The sequence below is a fragment of the Chiloscyllium punctatum genome, chromosome 27, assembly GCF_047496795.1.
Source record: "Chiloscyllium punctatum isolate Juve2018m chromosome 27, sChiPun1.3, whole genome shotgun sequence".
Lineage (NCBI taxonomy): Eukaryota > Metazoa > Chordata > Chondrichthyes > Orectolobiformes > Hemiscylliidae > Chiloscyllium > Chiloscyllium punctatum.
The window spans coordinates 50,641,554-50,667,990 of NC_092765.1; the positions used below are offsets into that span (position 1 = coordinate 50,641,554).

Below are 26,437 nucleotides of genomic sequence, written 5' to 3' on the forward strand. Positions count from 1 at the left end.
CACTATCTTGCTATTTCTAGTTTTGACACCTTGCTTAGAATTCAGTGTATTTCTCTTTACTTGCAAATTTAACATTCTGTGTTTCATAGCAGTCGTCTTAATGTTGTACTCACAGTACAGTTGTTCAATACAAGTAGAATCCATTACTACAGCAACTGTTTCTGTGCTGCATCTTAACATTTCCCGTTGGAGTTGCAATTTATCCAAGATAGCTATTTGTCTGTAACATAATCCCAAAGTATGTGTCTTCAAATTGCTTCATGTCTGAAAAGTCCAGTTTCTGTGACCTTCTCAGTACACAGCAATTATAGGTGGTGCTGCTCCCATTGTACCACACCACCTCGATACTCTGCATATCTGTTGAGTCTATGCTGTTACCTTGAGGAAAATTAAGAGATGAACTGTCCTCATTAAGAGCAGTTGACAAATTTGTTTTGTTTTAGCCTTACCTGATCCAGTATTGTTAAGCATTTGGAATGTACACCACTCACTTCTGCACATTCAGATGTCATACTGATATCACAGTCCATTTTGAATCAAGACTGCAAACCTTCAGGATATGATGATCTATATAGAAACATTGGAACGAGAAGTAGTATGCCATTTGTTCCATCAGGCCTGTTCTGCCATTCAATATGATCATGGACTGATCCTCTATTTCAATGCTATATTCCTGTTTTCTCCACATACTCCATGATACCTTTAAAGTTTGAAAAGGTATTTATCTCTTTCTTGAATATGCTCAGAGACTTGGCTTCCACAGCCTTCGGTGTAAGAGAAATCTGCAGGTTCACTATCCTTGTGAGTGAAAATTTTTGTTTCCTCATCTCAGACCTAAACGGTCTTCCCAGCTTTAGCTCCCCAACCAGGGAAAACATCCTCCCTGTATCTAGTCTGTCTAACCTTGCTAGAATTTCAAAAGTTTTAATCTGATCCCCTCTCCTACATCTAAACGTAGCTGAATTACAGGCCCAGTCAAACCAATCTCTTCTAGCACAATCCTGCACTCCCTGATATCATAGAATCCCCACAGTGTGGAAACAGGCCATTAGGCCCAATAAGTCCACACTGACCCTCCGAAGAGCAACCCGCCCAGATGCACTCCCCTATCCGATAACTCTACATTTACTTCGACCCACACACCCAACCTACACATCCCTGAACACTGGGCAGTTTAACATAACCAATTCACCTAACCAGTGCATCTTTTGGATTGTGGGAGGAAACCGGAGTACCCGGAGGAAACCCATGCAGACACAGGGAGAATGTGCAAACCCCACACAGGCAGTTGCTTGAGGCTGAAATCGAACCCAGGTCCCTGATGCTGTGAGGCAGCGGTGCTAACCACTGAGCCACCTTGCCGCCTAATGAATCTACACTGCACTCCACGTATAGCAAGTATTCTTCCTTATGTCGTAAGCAGCATTCCCTCTAATTTCTTTCCGGCTGCCTGGGCCTCCAAGATCTGTGCATGCATCGACTTCCTGAACCAGAAGTCAAAGCTGTATGCTGATGCCAATCGCTGTGCACAAACCTTGCAGTGCTGAGAGTGCATGTAGCTGTTGCCCAGCTTAGTTGGTAAGGAGAACAATATCATCCAATACTTCAGGTCTCACCAAAACCCTGCATAACTGCAATAAGTTATCCCTACTTCTGAACTCAATCCTCTTGTAATGAAGGCCAATGTACCATTTGCCTCCTTAATTGTAATACTATATTCTGCATTCTGTCTTATTACCCTGATGTACTTGCGCATAGTACAATTTGTCTGGTTAGCAAGCAATACAATACTTTTCACTGTATCTCCGTACATGCGACAACAGTCAATAAATCAAATCAAATAATTGCACCTGCTTGCATGCTTTCCTTGACTGGTAAACAAAGACACCCAAATCCTCTTGAATGTTCACATTTCTCTCTTCCTTTCTCATACGGAAGTGAAAAACTTCACATTTAGTCATGTTTGTGCTACATATGCCAGGTGTTAGTTCCCTCACTCAGCTGCTTTTAAGGTGATTTAAAGCCTCCGTGCATCTGAGAAAACTTGAAACTTGCATTTGGTTCCCTAATCCAGGTTACTTAAATATGAGGTTTTACTTAACTTTTTCCAAGCTGTCATTAGTTCTGACAAAGAGTCATTGGATTCAAAATGTTAATATTGCTTTCTCTCTACAGATAGTGCCAGACCTTTTGATTTCTCAGTAATTTCTGTTTTTGATTCAGCTCTGCAGTATTTGCAGTTCTTTGTTTTATTTCACTGAAATATGTAAACTGGGAATATGTTTTCATCTGTTACACTGGAGTATGTTTTCCAGTTGGAAGACTAGGTAACCTGATAACTCATTGTTTGTATCGCAACTTGCATGTTAAAACAACCTTTTACAGTCAGCAGACAGTCTTGATGAAGATAAAAGAAACCTGAAATCCATAGTGTTTTAAACATATACAGAACGGCAAAGAATGGCAGTCAATTCTAAGGATGAATCCCGTTTCTTCTCAGAATTAAGTATTAGTCAATTATCAAAAAGAACTGTTGTTTTAAATATCCTGATGTGGTATAATACTACCAGAATGTAATTACACTTTCACACTTCAAACAAGGGTATTTGATAACCTAAAATTAGAATTTCTCCCAAACTTTCATCTATTCGCATTTTTAACAAGATATAGTTTGCACTTTTGAAAATACTGAATTATATGTAACTTTATTGGGCTCCAAACATCTTCCTGTTGCACAACAGTGTCTTATTCCTGAAGAACTTTGGTGAGTCTTGCACTGACTGGATATGGGAACAGGCGCTGGCCATTCAGTCACTAATGCCTGCTCTGTTACTCATTAAGATTGTGGATGACTTTTTACATCAATTCTAATTTCTCATAGCCTTTTGATTCCCTTCGTGCCCAAGAACTTGTTGATCTTTGTCTTCTACATATTGCCAGAGACCTTTAGGGTAGGGAATCCTAAAGATGCACAATACTGAACGAAGAAATTTTTCCTCATCTAAATTTTAAATGGATAAGCTCTTTCCCTGAAACTATAACCTGTAATTTTGATTCTCCAGCTAGGGAAACACCCTCCGTTTATCTGTCATGTCAATCTCTAAGAATTTGCTTAATTAAAATTTCACACCTCATTCTTCTAAAATTAGTGAATAATCTACTCAATCTCTCCTCACTGGACAACATCTTTGTCTCAGAAATCAATCTTATGAATCATCTTTACAGCACCTATAAGACAAATCTATTTTTACATGGACAAAGACCAAATCCGTACAGTTTAAACAATTGCACCTAGATTTCCTTACTCCTACTGCTTCCCTCATTGCAATATATGATAATATACTATTTGCCTTCATACATGCTCATTTTATCTGCATGTTAACCAATTGTATTTAGATAGCACCTTCAATATAATAAAACATCCCAAGGCAATTAAGAGGCACTTCCAAACAAAATGTGATACCAAGCCTCAAAAACTGTCTTTGACAAAAGCAAAATATGTGAATTCTGAAAATCTGAAATAAAAACAAGATAATGTCAGGAATACTTGGCTGGTCAATCAGCGTCTGTGGACAGAGAGTCAGAGTTAATGTTTCAAGTTAATTACCTTTGTTCTCATGAGAGGTGATTGATCTGAAGCATTGATTCTAATTCTGTCTCCACAGATGGTACCTGACCTGAATCTTTCCAGCACTTTCTGTTTACAGTTAAGGAGATAATAGATCAGGTGACTAATAGCTTTATCAAAGAGATAGGTTTGAAGGACTGTCTTAAGGATGAGAATGCATGAGAAAGATGAAGAGGTTTAGGCAGGGAATTGAAGCAGGTAATGTAGGAGATCAAAATAGGCAATCTTAGAGGTAAATAAAGAATTATGAAGTAAGAGTCATACCATACTTGAAACATTAACTCTGGTTCTCTCTCCACAGAAGCTGCCAGACCAGTTGAGTTTCTCCAGCATTCTGTTTGTTTCAGATTTTCAGCATCTGCAGTATTTTGCTTTTATACGAGTCTTGAAGGCAGCCAGCTATAAGTTTTAAAATTCATTTTGAGTTTGTGAACAGTGTGGTTACAGGCTAACAGTTAGCGGGCAATGATAGGAACAGATTTTGAGACCGGAATCAAACAGTGTCTTCAGTAACCAAAAGAGAAAATGCTGGAAAATCTCAGCAGGTCTGGCAGCATCTGTAAGGAGAGAAAAGAGCTGACGTTTCGAGTCTAGCTGATCCTTCTCTCAAACAGTGTCTTCAGTTTTTACTAGATTTAATCTGAGAAATCTATGCTCAAACTGTCCTCAATAGCTGCCTCACAGCGCCAGAGACCAGAGTTCAATTCCCGCCTCGGGTGACTGTCTGTGTGGAGTTTGCACATTCAGGTCAGGTGAATTGGCCATGCTAAATTGCCCGTAGTGTTCAGTTAGGGCTATGGGTGGGTTGCGCTTCGGCGGGGCGGTGTGGACTTGTTGGGCCGAAGGGCCTGTTTCCACACTGTAAGTAATCTAATCTAAAGTAATCTAATCTAATCTAATCTAAAATTCTCCCCGTGTCTGCGTGGGTTTCCTCCGGGTGCTCCGGTTTCGTCCCATAGTCCAAAGCTGTGCAGGTTAGGTGAATTGGCCATGTTAAATTGCCCATAGTGTTAGGTGAAGGGGTAGATGTAGGGGAATGGGTTTGGGTGGGTTGCTCTTCGGAGGGTCGATGTGGACTTGTTGGGACGAAGGGCCTATTTCCACATTGTAAGTAATCTAATCTAATCAGTTAAGCAACTTACAATATAGGGACAGTGCAGGCATTGAAAGAGGTGGTGTTGAGTTAGAGCTGGCTGGGTGTTATTGGCTTGCATATAGAAACTAATTGGATAACATTGCAGAGGAACACAGAATATGGCAGATTTTGCAGTTCTAATCTGCTCCATCATTCAATATTACCGTGATTGATTATCCAACACTATCCTGTTCCTTCTGCCTCCCATACACTTTGATCCCATTAGTACTAAAAACTGTATCTAATACTTTGTTGAAAACATTCAATGTTTTGACCTCAACCTTTCTTTTTGTGGCAGAGAATTCCCCAGGCTCATATTCTGAAAGTCCAAGTAAATCACATCCACTAGTTCCCACTTATCCCCCTTGGGAACATCCTCAATTTTTCAGAAGATTTTTCAAGCATGTAATTCCATGTAATTCCATGCTGACTCCATCTGATCCTGTCACTGTTTACCAAGTTACCAACTTTTATAATGGACTCTAGCATTTTTCCCACTACTGATGTCAGGCTAACCGGTCAATCAATCCCTGATTTCTCTCTACTTCCTTTTTTGAATAGTGGGCTTACATTAACTACCTTCCAATCCATAGGGACTAATCCAGACTCTCTAGAATCTTGGAAGATAACCACCAATGCGTCCAATATTCCTATAATTGGTCTGTCATGCTTTTGTTCCCCATTATAATTTGCCTGTTTCTGACTGTGTAAGGGACCTAAGTTGTCTTCACTACTCCTTTTTTCTTTACATATATATAGAAGCTTTAACAATCAGTCTGTATGTTCCTGCAAACGTACTCTCAAACTCTATTTTTCCCCCTCTTAAATTAATTCTTTTGTCCTCCTCTACTGAAATGTAAGCTGCTTCCAATCCTTAGGTCTACTGTTCTGTTGGCCAATTTTTATGTCCCTTCCTTGGATCTAATGCTATCCCTAATTACCTTTTGTTAACCTTGGTTGGGTCACCTTTCCTGTTTAAGTTTTGTTTAACAATTGTTGCAGTTCATTCATGTGCCTTTTAAATGTTTGCCATTGCCTATCCACTGTAATCCCTTTTAAGTAACGTTCTCCAATTTATCATAGCCAGCTTGCAGTGATACCATTGTACTTACTATGGGACAGCATGTAGATTAGAAATAGAAGGGGTCCTCTACACTAAAGATAACTAGAAATATGAAGGTAAGCTAATGATGGTGTCTTCCTGCATACGATTAGATGATAATAGTGGAACCAGATTAATTCAGTTCCACCCAGTTGAAAGACAGGATGATGTTACAGAAGGGTGATGGATGTCAGAAACTACAGATCTGAGTTGAGCTTCTGTCACAATTTCATAGAATGTCATTTGTGACTTTTTTGATTAGATTAGATTCCCTACAGTGTGGAAACAGGCCCTTCGGCCCAACAAGTCCACACCAACCCTCCGAAGAGTAACCCACCCAGTCCCACTTCCCTCTGACTAATGCACCTAACACTATGGGCAATTTAGCATGGCAAATTCATCTGGCCTGCACATCTTTGGACTGTGGGAGGAAACCAGAGTACCCGGAGGAAAGCCACACCAGCACTGGGGAAATGTGCAAGCTCCACACACACAATCACCTGAGGCCAGAATTGAACCTGGGACCCTGGTGCTGTGAGGCAGCAGTGCTAACCACTGAGCCACCGTGCCACCCAAAATTTGCTTCAGTAATGTAGCAGGGTTAACAACCTGATCAGAATGTGTTAAATGTGGAATTCAAGGAAAGATGGGCAAGGTGACAGGATGTTCCAGGGAGGTTTTGGAGAATGGCAGGGATGAAGGGGGTATGGGTTGGTTTCTTTGAGGATTGAGTGATGACAGCAGATTTGATTGTATTTAAGGAGCCTGTCACAATGCTACCAACACTCATTACACCATCAGCAAACCCCAGTACGTTTTTTCTTAAACACAATTTTTCTCTTGTTAACAGTTGTCATTTATCTAATATTGTGACTTCTCAATTGCCTTCTGACCAATTCCTTAGTAACTTCCAGAAGCTGAAGTACCAATATGATTGCTGTGCCTTCCAGAGCAGGTCAGAAGCTAGGAGTACTGCAGTGAGTAAGTCACCTCTTGACTCCCTTGTTCATGGCCTACAAAACACATGTCAATGGAATGCTCCCTACCTGCTTGGATGAGTGCAGTTCAACAACATTAATGAATCTTCACAGCACTCCAGGCAAAGCAGCTTGTTTGATTGAACCAAATCCATAAACCCATCCATTCACTCCCACCATCTACACACTGTCGCAGTAATGTGTATCCTTAAGATGGATTGCAGCATCTTGCCAAGATTTCATAAATAGTACCCTCCAAACTGATGACCATTGCCATCTAGAAGGACATGGGCACCTGGAAACACTGCCACCTCCAAGTTCCCTGCCGGTTACTCACCATCCATACGCTAACCCTAGCTCTATTCTTTCATTTTTGCTGCAACAAATCCTGGAACTCCTCTCATTAACAGTATTGTCAGTCAACCAAAGGATATAGCACTTCAAGTAGACAGCTTCCTGGGTCTCTGCTGCTTTTGTTCTTTTGTAAATGGATGTTTGTGGATGTAGTGCAATCAAGCAGGCTGCTTTGTCCTGGGTGCTGTACAAAAGATTGGGCGTCATTGGAAGTGCACTCATCTTCAGGGCAATTAGGGATGAGCAATAAATGCTGTACCAGCCGGTTAAGCCCAGAAGGCCTGAATGAATTTTACTTGCAGAAGGTACCAAAACAGCCTCCCATTTGAAAAATACCAACTAATCTTTTGATTTCACCATTTTATGCATTCTGTTCACTGATCCAGATTAAAGGTTGTGTGTTTTCCCAAGGCAAGTTCAGTTATAGTCATAGAGTTCACAGCATGGAGACAGGCCCTTCAGCCCAAACTGATATGTGCTGACCAAAATGTCCATCCACACTAACCCTATTTCCCTGCAGTTGGCCTATGACCATGAGCGTCACCTCATGCTCCCATGAACAGGTTGAACAATTCATCAACTTCACTAACACCTTCCACCCTGACCTTAAGTTCACTTGGACCATCTCGGACACCACCTTCCCCTTCCTGGTGGTCTCTGTTACCATCTCCAGCAAGCGATTCAACACTGTCATCTATTTCAAACCCACTGACCTCCACAGCTACCTGGATTACACCATCTCCTATCCACTCCTCCTATAAAAACACGATCCTTTACTGCCAATTTACTTACTCCCAATTCCTCCGCCTCTGCTGTATCTTCTCTCAGGAGGAGCCATTCCAACAGATGGCCTCCTGTTTCAAGGACTGCAATTTCCCCTGTCACGTGATCAACAATGCCCTTTTCACATCCAACAGAGATTTTCCTGTGCATCCAAACACCTCATCTAATGTGTCCAATGCTTTCGAATTGGTCTCCTCAATATCAACTCACAGAACATCTCTGCGCGACATGCTCCGAACAACCTACCGCCCTGTGACTGAAAATTTTAACTGCTTCCCACTCCACCCAGGATGTGCAAGTTCTGGACAGCCATCACTGCCAAATCCAAGCCACCTGACAACTGGAGGAAGAACGCTTCATCTTCCACCTTAGGACCCTTCGTCCACACGGCATCAACATCAACTTCACTAGTTTCCCAATCTCCCCTCCCACCACCTCATCCTAGATCCAACCCTCCAACTTAGCACCACCCTCTTGAACTGTCCTACCTGTCCATCTTCCTTCCCACCTATCCACTCCACTGTCCCCGCCGACCTATCACAATCACCCCTCATCTGCATCCACCTATCGCCTTCCCAGCTATTTTATGCCTGAAATGTCAACTCTCCTGTTTCATGGATGCTGCCTGACCTGCTGTGCTTTTCCAGCACCACACTTTTCAACCCCCATCTCCTTATTAATCTTTCTATCCATGTATTTGTTCAAATGCCTTTTAGATATCATTAATGTACCTGCCTGAACCACTTCTGGCAGCTCATTGCATATGCGTACCACCCTCTGTGTAAAAAAAAAATTTGCTCCTCAGGTTCCCATTTATTCTTTCCTCTCTAACCTTAAATTTATCCTTGTAAATTTCTCTGCACTCTTTCCAGTTTAATAACATCCTTCCTATAGCGAGGTGACCAAAACTGAACACACTACTCTAAGCGTAGCCTCACTAATGTCCTGTACAACTGCAACATAACTTTCTAACTTCTATACTCAATGCCCTGACTCATGAAGACCAGTGTGCCAAAAGCCTCCTTCACTGCCCTGTCTACCTGTGACTCCACTTTCAGAGAACTGTGCACCTGAACTCCAAGGTCCCTCTGTTCCACTACACTCCTTAAGGCCCAACCATTCACCATAAAACTCCTACTTGATTTGACTTTCCAAAATACAGCACCTCACACTTATCTTTATTAAACCCCATTTGTCTTTTCTTGGCCCACTTCCCCAGTTGATCAAGGTCCTGCTGCAATTTCTGACAACCTCCCTCACCGTCCATGACACCGTCTATTGTAGTGTCATCTACAAACTTACTAATTGTATATTCTTATCCAAATCATTGTTATAGATAACAAACAGCCATGGTTTCACTACCGACCCCTGAGACACATCACTAGTCACAGGCCTTCAGTCCGACATGCATCCTTCCACTATTACCCTCTGTTTCCTACCATTGAGTCAATTGTGTATCCAATTTTCCAGCTCCCTCTGAAAGTTGTGGTGTTGTCTCTGATCTATTTTCATTTAGTTTAATGTAAATAGTTTCAGGAAAAATAAATACTTGTTTCTACAAAATTATTACTCTTGAAAGTATTTAATTACCCTATATTCAAAGTTTGTGAGAAGATTTGGGTGCTCGTTGTGGTTCTTTTCGCCGAGCTGGGAATTTGTGTTGCAGACATTTTGTCCCCTGTCTAGGTGACATCCTCAGTGCTTGGGAGGAGGCTCCCAAGCACTGAGGATGTCACCTAGACAGGGGACGAAACGTCTGCAACACAAATTCCCAGCTCGGCGAACAGAACCACAATACCCTGTATTCAATTGGAGAAGCTGAGTTCATGTGATAGTTTGAGTATAAAGCGTCAATAAATGAATAACTGGGTAAGTTCCAAGTTCTAAAAAGTAATGAATTTCTATTTAAAGTCACCAAAATCAAGGCGTTAGTGTTTTGTACACTTGATTGCCAAAGGACCAATGGAACCTGTTACACGTTCTGTTATTTGGTCTTCAGCCCAGATTTATGTTATTGAATCACCTGTATCCATATTTACATTAGGAGTAGGCAATTGAGCTCTTCAAACCTGCTGCACTGCTTAATACAAGCATCGCTGATCTCATCTTGCCCTCAGTTCCATTTTCCTGTTCACTTCCTTCAACCCGTTACTAACTAAAAATATGCCTATCTCCTCAAATTGATGGCTGCAGTCACTGGCATTGGCACAGGTGAGCAGCTTCAAGTTGAGCTTGTGCATATAGATAGTTCTGGGGTGATGCAGTCCAAGAGAGGGAGAGGTGGGGACCCAGAAAGAAGAGGAAGGGATCAGGAGGGTAGGGGAAGTTTGGGACGCAGTTGAGAAGTAGAGGTTGGGTGGGAGGAAGAAGGAAAGAGTGGGTGGGTGGGTGGGGGGGGGGGGGGGGGGCGGTTGGGTGGGGGGAGGGAGCAGGGAGGAGGAAAGAGCTGGGGTTGAGGGGGTGGGTGCTTCTGGGTAGCTTTCCCTCCTCATTCCAGGGGATTCCAAACCCCTGGGCCCTGTTCTGCAACTGGCGTCCCACTGCTGAACACCATTTCAAAGGCACACTTCCCAGAGCACTACTTAATTTATGTACAATGACATCCCACATAAATTCTACATAATGACATATTGTGTTGGAATCCTGCTCATGCACAGTTGCCTGAGGTTGTGGGTGTCAGCAAACGTTGTCTACATTTATTCTGCCATCGCTATACTCTCTCGTGTAGTGAATTCCACAGATTCACAACCCTTTGAGAGGAATAATTCTTCCGCATCTCTTATTTTAAATCTGTAACCCTTTAGCCTAAAGCTATGATTTCTCATTCTCGATTTTCCCACAAGGAGAAACGTTTACTCTACATCTACTTCATTAATGCCTTTAGCTTCTTTCATACCTCAATTAGATCGCATCTCATCCATCTAAACTCTCGCAAACTTAGGTCAAAATTGTTTCATCTCTCCTCATAAGACAGGCTTTTCATCTCTTGAATTTGATGACATTGCCTTTGTAGATGATGATTCTGTCTCATGCTGTTAAAAGTTGGAACTAGTTCTAATTTCTGTTTGATTCCTGATATTCCACTGTTATCTCTTGGACTTTAGTGAAGTGTGAAAATTTCAAAAACATACTTCCTTGAACTGAGATTTTGTTTGCATTTGAAGAAAGAATCTTGAGCTGATTAAACCTGAGATCATACCTGTCAGATTGAGAATGTGCAAGAGGCTTGCAGCAAATATAAGAGGGAAGCAAAAATCTTCTACTGACATATTAACAGTAAAAAGGAGTAAATGGAGACATGAGACCAGTTAGGGGCCAAAAAGAGATGCAAAGGACACTGAGGTGCTAATTTGTTTACTGCACAGATGATGAAGAGAAGATATGAGGTCTTTTGTACTTAGAGTTGAATCCCTAGGATCAGATGGCATGTTGGAACATGGGAACAGAAGTAAGCCACCCAGCCCATCAAGCTATCCCTGACGTTCAATATTATCATCTCTGATCAAACATTTCAATGCTTTTTTACTTGCCCCCATCCCCATAACCCTGAATGCCGCTGGTGATGCGATATCCATTAATCTCAAACTTAAACATGTTCAAAGGCTAAACCTGTGCAACCTTGCTTGCCAGAGGATTCAAAAGGTTCTGAGTAAAATAATTTCTCCTCATTCCAGACTTAAGAGGCATCCCTTTTAATTTTTAAATTGTGCTGCCTGGTTTTAGACTCCCAAACCAAGGGTAACATTTTACCTGCATTTACCCTGTTTTATACCTTTGCGCGTTTTGTAGATTTCAATTAGATCACCTCTTGGTCTTCAAAGAGCACAGGCTTAGTTTGCCAAATCTCTACTCACAGGCCAATCTGCCACCCTGGGAACAAGTCAGATGAGTCTTTCTTATTGCACTCCCTCTATGGCAATAATGCACTGCAATAAGGAGTAAATTCTTCTTGCCAAAGTGGATAACCTCACATTTTTCCACACTATATTCTACCTATTATATTTTTGATGGTTTACAAAGTCTGTCTAAATCCTCCTGAAGCAGTTTTACATCTTTATTTTGTGAACAGCTATGATCCTTATAGTATCCACTAGTTGCAGCCTGCTAATGCAAGAATAACTCATTTATTTCTACTCTGCTTACTATCTATTAGCCAATTGTTAATTTCATTACATTACTTCCTATCCCATGTGTTTTAATCTTTCTAATCCCTGTGGGGTACTTTTATAAAAAAATTCTAAAAATCTAGGTAAAACATCCTTTGGTTCTACTTTATCAATTTTATTAGTAGCATCTTCAGAAACCTGAACAAGTTCGTCAAACACAATTTTCTGTGCCTAATCACGTTATTATCAACCAGCTATCAAATTATCCCGTCCTTTTATAAATTCAAGTATTTTCCCTCCAACTAATGTAAGGCTAATGGATCTGTAGTGCCCTTGTTTTTTCACTAAGAAAAGTAGGATAACATTTGTTACCTTCCAATACAAAGGAATCATTCCAGAATTTAAAGAATTTTGGAAGATAATCACCAATGTATTGACTTTTTATAGCTCCCTCCTTCAACACTCTGGAGTGAAGACCATCAGATGCTGGGATTTATCAAGTTCTAACCCCATTAACTTCTCCAGCACAATCTTCTCACTAATCTTAATTACCTTCAATTCCTCTTTCTCCCTAGCTACTTGGACCTGTAGTTCTGGGAGATTTCTGGTAACTTCCTCCAGTGAAAACAGACACTCACTAATCGTTTAACTTCTTTGCAATTTCTCTGTCCCCCATTCCAAATTCTCCTGTCTCTATCCTTAATGAGCCCACATTTGTTTTATTTTTATATATCCATAGGAGCTTTTAAAATCAGTTGCTTTTTTTTTACTAGATTACATTTATATTTTGTTATCCCCTTCCTTATTAGTTTCTTGGTCTTCCCTTGTTGTATTCAATTAACCTCACAGTACAAGCAACACTCCTCTGTGAGGATGTTTGTCCCATTCTTGTTAATGTATAACTCGTTCAGCTTGTACAAGTCTCACATGCCCCAAAACTAGTCCCAATTCTTCCAAAATCTGGTGTCCTCCCTCCTACACCAATTCTCTAGTAACAGTTTTAATCGATCAATCTTCCTGTTCTTATATTCACTAGCATGTGGCATTGGGAGTAATACTACTGTTGAGATCCTGCTGTTTAACTTCCTTTCTAACTCGGTGAAATCTGACTTCAGGATCTCATCCTTCTTCCTACCTATGTTAGTGGTAGCAGTGTGGACTATGATTTCTGGCTGATGTCTTCCCTCAAAGATGTTCTGCAGCCACTCCATGATATCTTTGACCCGAACTCCAAGGAGGTGACACACAGTCCTGGAGTCTTGGTAACATCACTATCTCTGTCGTAGAAAAACTGTCTGAATTCCCTGATCTTTTGCTATTGCTCTTCTGTTCTTCCTCCCAAGCCATTAAACTGAGCCACCTGTGATGCTATCAACCACTGCTCTTTGTATTTTCAACTGAAACTACAGTATAGGGCACATTTGCAAATTTGCAGTTGATACAAAATCTTGAAATATTTTGAACTGTGAGGAGGATAGTGATGAGCATGTAAAACTGTTACTAGAGAATTGGTGTAGGAGGGAGGACACCAGATTTTGGAAGAATTGGGACTAGTTTTGGGGCAGGTGAGACTTGTACAAGCTGAACGAGTTATACATTAACAAATGGGGGACAAGTGATAGGAGATTTAGTATAATGCAGAAGAAGTGAGAATTTTGATTGACAGATCAAGATGAGGCAATATAATTTAAAGCTCTGAATGTAAGTTTGCTCGCCGAGCTGGAAGGTTCATCTTCAGGCGGTTCTTCACCACACTAGGTAAGATCATCAATGAGCCTCTGGTGAAGCACTGGTATTAGTGACCCGCTTTCTATTTGTGGGTGTGTGTGTAGGTTACCTTGGTTTGATGATGTCATTTCCTGTTATCTTTCTCAGAGGGTGATACATGGAGTCCAAGTCGATGTGTTTGTTTACCTATGCCTTACCACCCATTTCAGACAAACCAATGGAAACACCGACAGGATCTCCTATATCCGAGTTCTTAGCAGAGGCAGTAATGCAGAGACTCTAGCAAACTGCTCTGCCAATCATCCAACCCAAATTTTGGATCCGCTTTATCATCACTAAACAAAACAAATTAGAGGAAACCTTCACGACCATCGATGACATCCTTACTGGCCTAAAATACACTATAGAGGTGGAAAGCAACAACAAATTGCCATTCTGAGATGTTGCATTAGAGCAAACAGCCAATGGTGATCTTCAAACCAGCGTCCACAGGAAAACAAGACGTACGGACCGAATACTGAACGACAGAAGCAATCATCCCAACACCCACAAACAAAGCTGCATTAGAACATTATTTCAGCTAACCAGCACACACTGCAGCACAGAGGAAATATGAGAGCAGAGGAAAGTCACCTATACAGTGTATTCAAAAAGTAAGAGTACCCAATGAACATAGTCCGCCGATATATCAGCAAACAAGCAGACAAAACACGTCCAGAAGCCCTAGCCAGTCTTTCCTACCTCAAAGACATCTCAGAAATGACTGCCAGACTACTCGACCTCTGGGCAGCATGGTAGTCCACAAACCCACCGACACACTAAAGCAGCAGCTAGTGAACTTGAAAGACATTATACAGACAACAAGCAAAACTAATGTCATTTACAAAATACCTCGACAGAACTGTAACAAACACACTACATTGGACATACAGTCACAAAACTAGCCACCAGTATACATGAGCATCAACTAGCCACAAAAAGACATGACCCACTCTCACTAGTATAGTATAGTACACCATTTCAACTGAGACAACACCTCCATCCTAAGACAAGCTAAACAGAGACACTCTCGAGAATTCCTAGAAGCATGGCATTCCAACCGGAATTCTATCAACAAGCACATCGACTAGGGCCCCATTTACCACCCTCTGAGAAAAAGAACAGCAAATGACATTGCCATAGGAAATGACATCACAAACCCAAGGAAATCCAAACATATAAATAAAAAGCTCACCATACCGCCAGTGCTTCACCGTAAGCTCACTGATGTTAGCTAGTATCGTAACGAAATGTCTGAAAATGAACCTTCCAACTCAGCATGCAAAAATACATCCAGAACCTCAACCAAATCTCCTCAAAACCCAGTAATTTATAGCATACAGTTTTACTGATGGTTCAGGTTGAGAGAGACTGGGAATATATATGTAGAAATGGGTGTGGATGACAAGGCTAGTTGAAAAAGTAGTTAAAATGCACTGGAGGGTCACTTGTGGCACAGTCATAATGTTCCTGTCTCTGAGCCAGAGGACCACTTCAAATTCACCATGCTCCAGAGAGTATGTCATTACATCTGAACAGGATGAGTAGAAAATATCTTAACAAACATAGGAATAGTTTGCTGAACCTTTACAAAACATTGCCAACTGAGGTCAAATCATACTTAGAATAATGTGAAGGATTTGGAGACTATTGCAGAAAATATTTATAATATTGGTTCCAAGGATGAGAGATTTGTTTTTAATTGAGGGTAGATTGGAGAAACAATTAAAATAAGATTTGGTAGGTCTTCAAAATCTTGAGTATATGCTGTAGATGGAATACACAGGGCGAAACTGTTACAATTACTGAAAGGTTGAGAAATACATGGCACTGCTTTTTGGTGTTACTGGCAGATTCAATGATGACATGAGGAAGCAAGTCTTCTCATAATACAACGAGGTAGCTTCATTTGAGGCTTCTAGGAGGGCATTTGATGAAACACTTGGAGAGGGGGAAGAATGTGCAGTGAAAGGCATGAAGGGTGTGGGAGTAGGTAAAGCAGGAGAGGGTTGCTTTTGCAAGAGCTTATGTGAATACACCTGGCTAAATATTAGTGGAGAAACACTCATTCTTTAAAACTGAGAAAGTGTTATAGAGACAGTTTCACAAGTAGCAGCTATGTTTTGTGCTTAGTATTGACACCAACATGGCTTTGGTGAAGACTGCTGGCTCGCAATCACATATTGCAACAGAGAAAACTGTTCGGATAAGACATTATGGTCTCTGTTTCTGTGTGTGAAACTGTACTGTGTGAAAGGCAGATAGCCAGGCATCAGCAGGGAAGTGAATGTCTGATGTGTGCAGTTCCATGCTGAGCTCTGATGCTCTCATGATTACTCAGATAACTAGATTTAGCACTATAGGCACTTGGTCCCTTGAATGAAATTTGGGAGGCTTGCTGTCATTTTTACAACTGTATCCAAACAAGAATCAGGCTTTTCATAAAAGAGAGAAAGTTGTGAGAATCCTTTCTCAAAAAGGGCTGAATGAATCACTTTATGATGTGTGGGTGCATGAATGGATGTTTGGTACAATGTCAGTTGTTTGATAATATTGTTGCTGAGTATTGTTTGACTTCTACATACTCCAGTTAATGATTTATGTTGTTAGACACAGATTGTTTCGAGCAAGTATGCAATGAGGACATTTCCTGCATTGAAACCTCAGACCTCATTGTACAGATATGTTTATGCAGCAAAATTAATTGTAAATATGTTTCTAAAATAGGATTTCTCTCATTAAATATAAGATCAGATCTCTTGTAATCGGTAGGTTGTGTATAACTTCTTTGCTTCTGATTCCTTGCAGGCCTAGGAATGTCTAACACTGCAGATGGTTCGTTTAGTACAGCCTCTCAGGGAGGTGGCAGCAGTGAAGCCCAGCACTTGCTCCAGACATTCTGGCCACGTGTCATGGAAGAGATACGCAACTTGACGCCAGTATGTTGTCATCGTCACTTGTTCACTTTGCCTAACACTCCTTTCAGTTTGGATCTGAGATCTGTAATCTTTTCAAACAGTTCATGTGCATAAAATTGGCATAAGGCAAAAGTAATAAAAGTGTAAATAGTGCATTAAGTTAATCTTTTCTTGCTGGGCTATTGAATATGTAAGCAATTGGATGTGGACATGAACACAGCGCGACATTCTTGGTTATGTAGTTTGAGAATGGTTTATGGTACAGTATGCATACAGGATGAGGAAAAACTCCGGCCCAATTTGATCCATCTTAGACGAGATGGTATTGAGTTTCTTAAGTGTTGATATAGTTGTATTCATAGTAGACTTGGCTAGATGTATGCATACTTTGGAGAGTTAGAATGTGAATTATTCACTTCAGAATTTTCAGTCTTCCACCTGCTTTTGTAATCACTGTGTCTGTGTGTGTGTGGTTGATTCCGCTCAGTTTCCAGTCAATGACAATCCCCATGATATTGATACTGGGGATTGCTATTGAATATCAAGGGGAGGTAGTAAGCTTTTTTTCTTGTTGGTGATGATCATTGCCTCGTACTAGTTTGGATTGAATGTTACTTGCCACTTATCCAAATCTGAATGGTGTCTGGGCATGGTCTGCTGCAGAATTCAAGGAGATGCAAGTGGTACTGAACATTGTGCAATCACCAGAAAACGCCCCCTTATTTTGACCCAATGTAGGTTCTTCATGAAAGAGCTCAGACACTATCCTGAGGATCTGGGCTATTGTGACAATATCCCTCCTTCTGGGCCAAAAGGTCCTGGTTAAAATGCAGCCTACACTAGAAATGTCTTGTGATATGTCTGAACAAATTGATTCAAAATACTTAGTTTGGGGAGCCTCTGGAGCAATGGCCTGGCACTTTTTAAAAATTATTCTTTTGATGGGCCGGTGATATCACTGGCAAGGCCTACATTTGTTGTCTGTGCTTAATTGGACGTAGAACTGAATGGTTTGTTGGGCCTCTTCAAAGGGCACTAAAAAGCCTTACACGTTGATGTGGGTGTGGAGTCCTTTGTCTGTCAATCAAGTGAGGATGGCAGATTTCCTTCCCTAAGATATATTTGTGCAGCAGATGGATTTTTACAACAATCGCAACAGTCCAATGGTCACCATTGCTAGGACCAGTTTTGAAATTTGAGATGTATTAATAAAGTGATTTTAAATTTCTGCAGTTGTTGATTTTTGCCTGTGACCCCAATTAGCCTCAGCCTCTGGATTAGTAGCCCAGGGACATTATTATTTTGCCATTCCCATCACCAGTGACACTAGATGATTTAATTTTAGCAGATTCAGTGTGGCATCAGATAGAATACATTTATGACATCCAGCAAATGATGTGAACAACATGTCCAGTTTTATTAATTCTTGAAAAGTAATATAGATCGAATTTGTCAAATATGGAAGCTGCTTCTGAAGCAACATTGAATATTTCCAATTAGAAGTTAAAGTTGCTGATCATGATTATGGATCCTGTCAATAATACTTTCCATTTGTTTCTCCACCAGTACTGAGGGTAGATTTACTGCAGTAAATTCTGTCTATTTCTACGTTTGACTGACTCTACCCAGCTTAAGTTCCTTTTGTTCCCAAAGTTCCCTCTAGACTTGATTTTCATCCAACTCCTTTACTTCACTACTATTTTCATCCTTAGTCCTTAAAACCTATTATAATATTTCTTTAACTGGCTTACTGTCCATGTTTGTTGCTGTTTAGCACCTGGGTAAAGGTACAACATTAAATGCAAGTTTTTATTGAAGGTCATTTCCTTCATCCTTTAAGGCTAAGGTAAATCAGCCCTGATACTTTTTCCACCTAGTGGTTTTTGGTTTAGAGTGCACCATTTCCCATAGCAAGTTCGTTTTGACTGTTATCCAAATGATTTGATCCTTATTATTACCAGTAATGTCCAAGTCCTCCTGGTATTCTCCTGTTTTACAGTTCCTATTTTCTAACCAGATTTTGACTACTGAGCAGCAAACACTTCAGCATTACTCTGACTATATTTAACTATACTATTTTGCAATTCACTTTAGGGTGTCTAATACTTACAGCCGATGCTTGCTGCTTTTTATACCTTTCTCTGTGTGAAAGACTTAACTCATTTAATAAACTTGAAACAAAATTAATTTTAAATTCCAGTGAATCTTGATGTTAATTCCCTTCAATATCAAGTTAATCACTGCATGCTGTGAGGTGTAATTTTAAAATAAATATTTGAACGATTGATGCTTTTAGAAACACAACTCCACTAGTGGTCATTGGTGATGTGAGATGCATCTATAATACTGCACCAGTTCTGTAATCTACATTGAGAGCAGGATTTCGTGGTCTCAGCCCAAAACGTGAAAATATAGTGAGCTAATAGTATTAATTCAGAGGGACTTGTGCAGTTGAGAATCTGTTTGGAGAGGGCTGTAGCTACTGATTTGTCAGCATTTGGAACACCTGTCTAAATTTTGGGTAAATGTGGTGGGGGTCATTTCTCTGGTAGAGTTGTGTATTGTGGATATTGCATCAGGTTTTTGGTGTTTTAACTCTTGGCTGTATTTGAAAATCTGACCATACAGAATGATTTCAAGGTGCAAGATCTTCCCTTGGCTCGTATCAAGAAGATTATGAAGCTTGATGAAGATGTAAAGGTACAGTGAAACGTTCTGTATTTACAGGCTGTGTGTCAAGATTATGCAGGAGTGCTTTGTTCACAAAGGCACTTGTATCAAGAACTACTGGGAGTGGGGAGAAGGGCCTGATATTTCTCTCCTACCACTTCCTCCAAAAAAATTCTTGAGCTCAGGAGTAATGTAAATTGTCTAATTGTAACACTTGTTGTGGTTCTGTTCACCGAGCTGGGAATTTGTGTTGCAGATGTTTCGTCCCCTGTCGAGGTGACATCCTCAGTGCTTGGGAGCCTCCTGTGAAGCGCTTCTGTGATGTTTCCTCTGGCATTTATAGTGATTTGTATCTGCCGCTTCGGGTTGTCAGTTCTAGCTGTCCACTGCAGTGGCTGGTATATTGGGTCCAGAGAAACAATAGCCAACCTGCTGGACATACAGAACAGACAACAAGATGGGGAATCTATAAACACAGACTGCATACTCAAACTACTGGACCTGTGCCTCACAACACACTTCACATTCAACAACCAAATATATGAACAAACCAACAAACCCATGGGCTCACCCATCTCTGGACTCATAGCAGAAGCGGTAATGCAAAGGTTAGAACAAACAGTCTTACCGTAAATTCAACCCAAACTCTGGGTCAGATATGTGGATGACACCTTTGTAATAATTAAAAACACAGAAATAGAGAACACACACCGGATCATCAACGCCACACTCACAGGAATCCGATTCACTAGAAAGGAAGAAAAGGGCAACCAACTCCCATTCCTAGACGTGATGGTACAGAGAACACCGAACGGAGAATTCACCACAAAGGTAGACGGGAAAGCCCCACACACAGACCAAGTCCTGAATTACAAAAGCAACCACCCCAACACACACAAAAGAAGTTGCATCAAGATACTGTTCAAAAGGGCCACAACACACTGCAGTACACCAGAACTGCAAAAAGAGGAAGAAGAACACCTCTACAATGTATTCGCCAAAAACAGATACCCGCGCAATTTCATCAACAGATGCCTAAGGGAAAGACAACGGAACGAGGACATGCCACAACCCAAAGGACTAGCCACACTACCATACATCAAAAACATTTCTGAACTGACAGCCAGAGTACTGCGACCACTAGGACTCATAACAGCACACAAACCAACAGCCACTCTCAGACAACAACTCATCACGACGAAGGACCCAATACCCAGCATGAGCAAAACCAATGTAGTGTACAAAATCCCATGCAAGGACTGCACAAAACACTACATAGGACAAACAGGAAGACAGCTAACGATCTGCATCCATGAACACCAACTAGCCACGAAACCACACGACCAGCTGTCCTTAGTAGCCACACACGCAGAAGACAAGCAACGTGAATTCGACTGGGACAACACTACTATTCTAGGACAAGCCAAACAGAGAACAGCCAGGGAATTCCTCGAGGCATAGCATTCATCCACAGATTCAATCAATAAGCACATCGACCTGGACCCAATATACCGGCCACTGCAGCGGACAGCTGGAACTGACAACCGGAAGCAGCAGATACAAGTCACTATAAATGCCGGAGGAAAGATCACAGAAGCACTTCACAGGAGGCTCCCAAACACTGAGGATGTCACCTAGACAGGGGACGAAACGTCTGCAACACAAATTCCCAGCTCGGCGAACAGAACCAGAACGAGCACCTGAGCTACAAATCTTCTCCCAAACTTTGTAACACTTGTGCTTTCACCAGGGCTCAGGTGATCAAATCTGGAGTGTTTTTAAGCTGTGTAGGTCAGCTGCCTCATCTGTCCAGATGAGGTAATGGAAAAGTCAATGACTGACTGTTAGTTTTATAAAGACTGATGAGTGATGCCGTTCTCTTTAGAATGAAAATGTTTTGCCACAGATCTTATCTCTCTCACTCCATTTTTCTGCTTCTTTCTTTGAATCTAATAGCTTAGCAACGGAATCAAAACATTATGTGACTAGGATTTATCTACTTGCAGTTCAAATGCTTAAACATTCATTAAGGAAATCACACAGCAGCCAAATGTTGATTTTACTTCCATTAAATCTTCATAAAAGTGTTTCTTCTCGTTACACAACTCCATTCTAATTTATTTTCATGTTTTTTAACAAAACTCCTTGAGTTGAAAATGGTGACTAAAGTTTGTTATAATAGCAGTGGCTACTTAAAAGAAAAGTTCCAAATCTGATGGAAAAGAAAACAAAGTTTTTGGAAGATTCCAATCTCTTTTTTAAAAATGACTGGGAGTGTACAATAGACAGTAATACCTTGACAAGTATGAAGACTCCCTAAGCTTAGATTTCTGATTTCTTAATCTGAGTCATTTTTGATTCTGTTACAGCACTGAGCTGACTCCCCATTTTCTCCTGCCTTGTGGTGTTTGCCAGTAACCCAGTTTCCTAGCATTTCAGTGTGGGCGTACAGTCCACAAATATTGACTCTCGTAGGAATCTGTTGTCTTTGGGTCTGAAAGACAGTTTTGGAGAAATGGCTATCATTAGTGGAAAGTTCTTGATTTGTATGTAGAAGAGACCTAATGTAACTTGCCAGGTGCAGAAATTTAATGGGGTGGCTAAAAACTTAAGACAAGAGCAAAATATTTTAGATACAAGCACTGTTTTTAATTCAGAGGATGCTGAGAGTTCTGAGGTCTGGCAGCATCTATGGAAACATAGTTTTAATGAAGGGTCATCAACCATAAAACTTTAAATCTGTTTCATTCTTTATAACTGCTGGCAGACCTGCTGAGTACTTCCATCATCTTCTGATACATTTGCATATCCTTGTTGGTTCAGTGTGTTATGGGACCCGAGTTGCAACCTGTGTAGTTGCTTATTATGTAAATCCTTCAGTCAGACTGGCAGCAATGGAGAGAGAAAATGAGATCCACACTGTCCTTATTTAAAGCATCAGACCAAGTTACTTTTATATCAACTGTTCCCCAATGCCTTAATGTACCAACAATGTTATATTTTAAACTGTTTAATGAGAATGGGAGACTGATCAAGAAGGTAATAGCTGATGCAATTTGGCAAATTGGATCCAAAGTTGGCTTGGACTTCCAGGCACAAAAACAACCATTGATCAACACACACTGTCCCTTGCTACTATGTCCAATGCTGTACCACAGGAATTGGTGCTATGTCCTTGCAGATTGTTGAGTACATTTAATGATTTAAATGTAAATGTTTGATCAGTAGTTCATAGATGAAGTGAAATTGTTTTTGCAGCAAGTAGTGAGGAAGAAAGCCATAGATTAAAGGATGATATAGACGGACTATTCAGATGTGCAAATTAAATTTAATCTTGAAAAGTGTGAGTTGATATCTTTTGGGAGAACTAAAAAGGCAAGGGAGTACATAATTAATAGTAGAACCCTTGGAAGTACAGAGGTTCAGAGGAACATTGGTGTGCATGTTCACATATCCTTGAAGGCAACACGACTGGTGGTTAAGAAGGCCTATGGGATTTCTTGGCATTATTAGCCAACGCATTGAATACGAGAGCACCATGGTTTCAATGGAGCTGTATGTAACATTAGATAGGTCACAGCTGGACTACTATGTGCAGTTATGGTTGCCACACTATACGTAGGATATTTTCACTTGAGAGGATGCAGAACAGATTAACCAGAGTGTTGCCTGGCATGGAGTTTATCAACAATGAGGGGGAGCTAGATAGGCTAGAGTTGTTTCCCTTGGGTCAGCGAAGAGTGAGGGAGGATCTGATTGATGTGTGCAAAATTGTGAGGAGTGTAGATAGGGTATGCGGGAAGAAACCTTTCCTCTTAGTAGAGGATCCATTAACCAGTGGCATAGAGTTATGGTAAAGAACAGGAGGTTTAAGGGTATTTAAGGAAGAACGTTTTCACCCAAAGGGTGGTTGATATTTGGAACTCACTGCCTGAAAAGCTGGCAGATGTAAGAACAAACATAACATTTACTAAATATTTAAGCAATCGAATACAAAACTACAGGCTAAATGCTGGCAGATGAGATTTGGTGCTGATGAGTAACATAAGTACGATGGCCCATAAGACCTCTGTCTATACTGAAAAAAAATACCCAAAGTAAGAGGTGTCTGAATTATTAGGGCAAGAACCAGAAACTCTTAGATTAGATTAGATTAGATTACTTACAGTGTGGAAACAGGCCCTTCGGCCCAACAAGTCCACACCGCCCCACCGAAGCGCAACCCACCCATACCTCTACATCTACCCCTTACCGAACACTACGGGCAATTTAGTATGGCCAATTCACCTAACCTGCACATCTCTTGACAGGTAACTGATGTTTGAAGGCTTTCTTGTAGTTGTGAACAGAAAAAGTCTTTAAAATCTTCTAATGTCTAATAGAGTCGTACAGCACAGAAACAGACCCTTTGGTCCATTTCATTTGCGCTGACAAGAATATCCCAATCTGGACCTAGCCCCATTTGCCAGCATTTGGCCCATATCCCTCTAAACCCTTCCTATTCATATGTCCACCTAATCATTTTATCACCTTTTAACTAAAAAAATTCAGATTGCCAATTGCTTTGTTTCATATTGAAGCCGCATTGTGCAAATCGTATTAGATACTAGAGTATATGGGGCTTTGCATAGTGCCACTCAGCTCTGTATTAGTAAGGTACAGTCAATGAAAGAGCTTTGATCAGCCCATCCTCACTAAGAGCAGATGACAGGAGCAGAGACTTTTAGGATGTAATTGCACTCTTCTTTTATCTTTATAGATGATCAGTGCAGAGGCACCAGTGCTGTTTGCGAAAGCAGCTCAGATTTTCATTACAGAGTTATCCTTGCGAGCATGGATACACACTGAAGATAACAAACGCAGGACTCTGCAGGTACTGGACATTCTATAAAAGGAACCGTGGATGGAAAGGAGAGTTTGAAACAAGAAAATGTTGATAAAACAACAAAAGGGCCTGACAGGTCAAGGAATACTAATGGTCAGCAGACGCTGCCTTCAGAGCAGGACTGTCTATCAGCTTGGCCAAAAGGAGGAGAACTCTTTTTTTTTACCAGCACTCTTCCAAATTGGTCACCCTAAATGGGATGCTTATGCACCAGTTGTCCCATACTCAAAGTCAAAGCAGTAGTGTGACTAGCAGAAATGTTTCCATACTGTACCTGTCTATGACTCCATGACTCTATAAATAAGCTATGACAGAATTCCTAAAAGAAGGAATATCACATCTATTACTTATATATTTTGATTAAAATTTGCTAAATTAAAATCATGCTTTAATGATTTGATTCAAACAATAACAAACCAATGCTGCTTGAATGCCTATTTTGATGTCAGGTTTTCTCATTGCTGACTGTGTAGTCAAAATAACAGACTTTAATGTGTTTGGTGTGGATCATCTTTTGTTGTGAAGAGAATTTAATGCATTTCCTCTAATTGAATCAAAACTTCTGCCTGAGGTGGGTATTGTACCTACCTGGCTGATGTGTCAAGTCAGACCTGAAACTTCTTCCAATCATTATTTCACTGCACAGCACAAAAGCAAGGTCCTTGCATACTTAAACTACATAGATGAAACGTTTGCTGTATTTGAAGCTGCACTTGTATGCAAAGATTTCTTTACACGCTCCAGTGACCTCCATCCTGAGCTTAGATTCATCTTTTGAAAATGAGCGTCTGATAAGCTCTCTTTCCTTGATGTGCTTTTGAGAAATCCGCTAATGCGTTCACTGCTATATTCCCCTACAAACCCACCTTCACTGGGTTTCCTCATATTTTTGCAGTTGGGATTTTTAGCAACCTTCTACATTTAAAAAAAATAGGTTTTGGATCACCACACAGGTGATTTGAAATAGGATGGATCAAGCTATCCTTTGGAACAATAACTACACAACTCGGATCATTGCTTGCTATATATCATGCAGGCTAATGAGTTGGCCTAAAGCTGTCAGTGTCAGCTGTGAAAAGAGCCCAATCAACTTCTGATTACCCTGGAAGGATAAGTGTCTCAGCGACAGGTGAAGCAAGTAATCTTGCTCTGGTACTATGTGGTAACGACACAAAGTAGTATTAACAGGATACTGCTGTCAAACCAAAAAGGTGTCCTGCCTCATCCAAATGCATAATGTGGTATTTGAATTTCATTGCTGGTGTGTGGGCTGTACAATCCCAATGGCCGGTGCATTGTCTCTTTTGTTTATAATTGGCAGTGTATTGACTATATTCAATTGACCCATACTTGTGAAACTTAGAACAAAGAAGTGCCCAATATTATGTGTGATTCCATAACTGGACAGCACTTGCTAAACAATCGGTATTAAGCTACGCGTTACAATAACACCCAATTTAAGATAATCGAATAATACTCAGCTTCTGCTAAAGCAACATTTATTCATATGCAGTGTCCTGTCCTTTGCAAACAAAGAAAATATCACCTATTGTGCCTTTCTTTTGAATTAAACAAAAGCTTGGGAACATTGATTCTCTGGTATAATTCCCAGGACGTGCCCTGACCAATTGGAAGTGGAAATTAAACAACAGCTTGCGTGAGATTAAAATGGTTGAGGTGCTGCTGTGAGGACTACAACGTTGACCAGTCAGACCCTCTTCTCATGCTGTGTAAATTCTTATTGATTTTGAGATTTGATTTTCTTGCAGTTCCACCCTGATGACTACAAGGTGAAATGTTTTGACAGCATATCCTTTTATCATTAAAATTTTCAACTTTTGATCTTCCTTTACTCTTATTTCTCTGCGACAATGCTGCCTGCCCCTGCTAAACATTTTCAATCTTAATTTGTTTTTACTGGAGTCTACAGCTTTGCAGTAAACTCAAAGTAGCGTTTCTCCAGAAAGAGAAGAGCAATGTGGAAGCGAATCACAGACTGCTGTCAGCAGTGGATAGTACAGTTAGATGTCTGATAGAGTACAATTTATTTTTGTTATGAGGAAGCACAATTTTTAAACTTTCCATTGATTTCTGTTGTCTTTTGGTCTCTGA

The 26,437-nt window shown here is 40.6% G+C and overlaps 1 protein-coding gene across 6 annotated transcripts in view; it reads left to right on the forward strand.

Moving 5' to 3' along the window:
- Positions 1-26,437, forward strand: part of nfyc (nuclear transcription factor Y, gamma) — a 91,142-nt gene that overhangs the window by 19,709 nt on the left and 44,996 nt on the right. For all 6 annotated transcript variants that reach the window (XM_072548630.1, XM_072548635.1, XM_072548636.1 and 3 more), the window contains 3 exons: positions 16,661-16,791; positions 19,399-19,470; positions 24,200-24,313. In XM_072548630.1, the coding sequence (XP_072404731.1) occupies positions 16,669-16,791; positions 19,399-19,470; positions 24,200-24,313 (309 nt within the window). In that variant the 5' untranslated portion in view covers positions 16,661-16,668. The remainder of the gene's footprint in view (positions 1-16,660; positions 16,792-19,398; positions 19,471-24,199; positions 24,314-26,437) is intronic.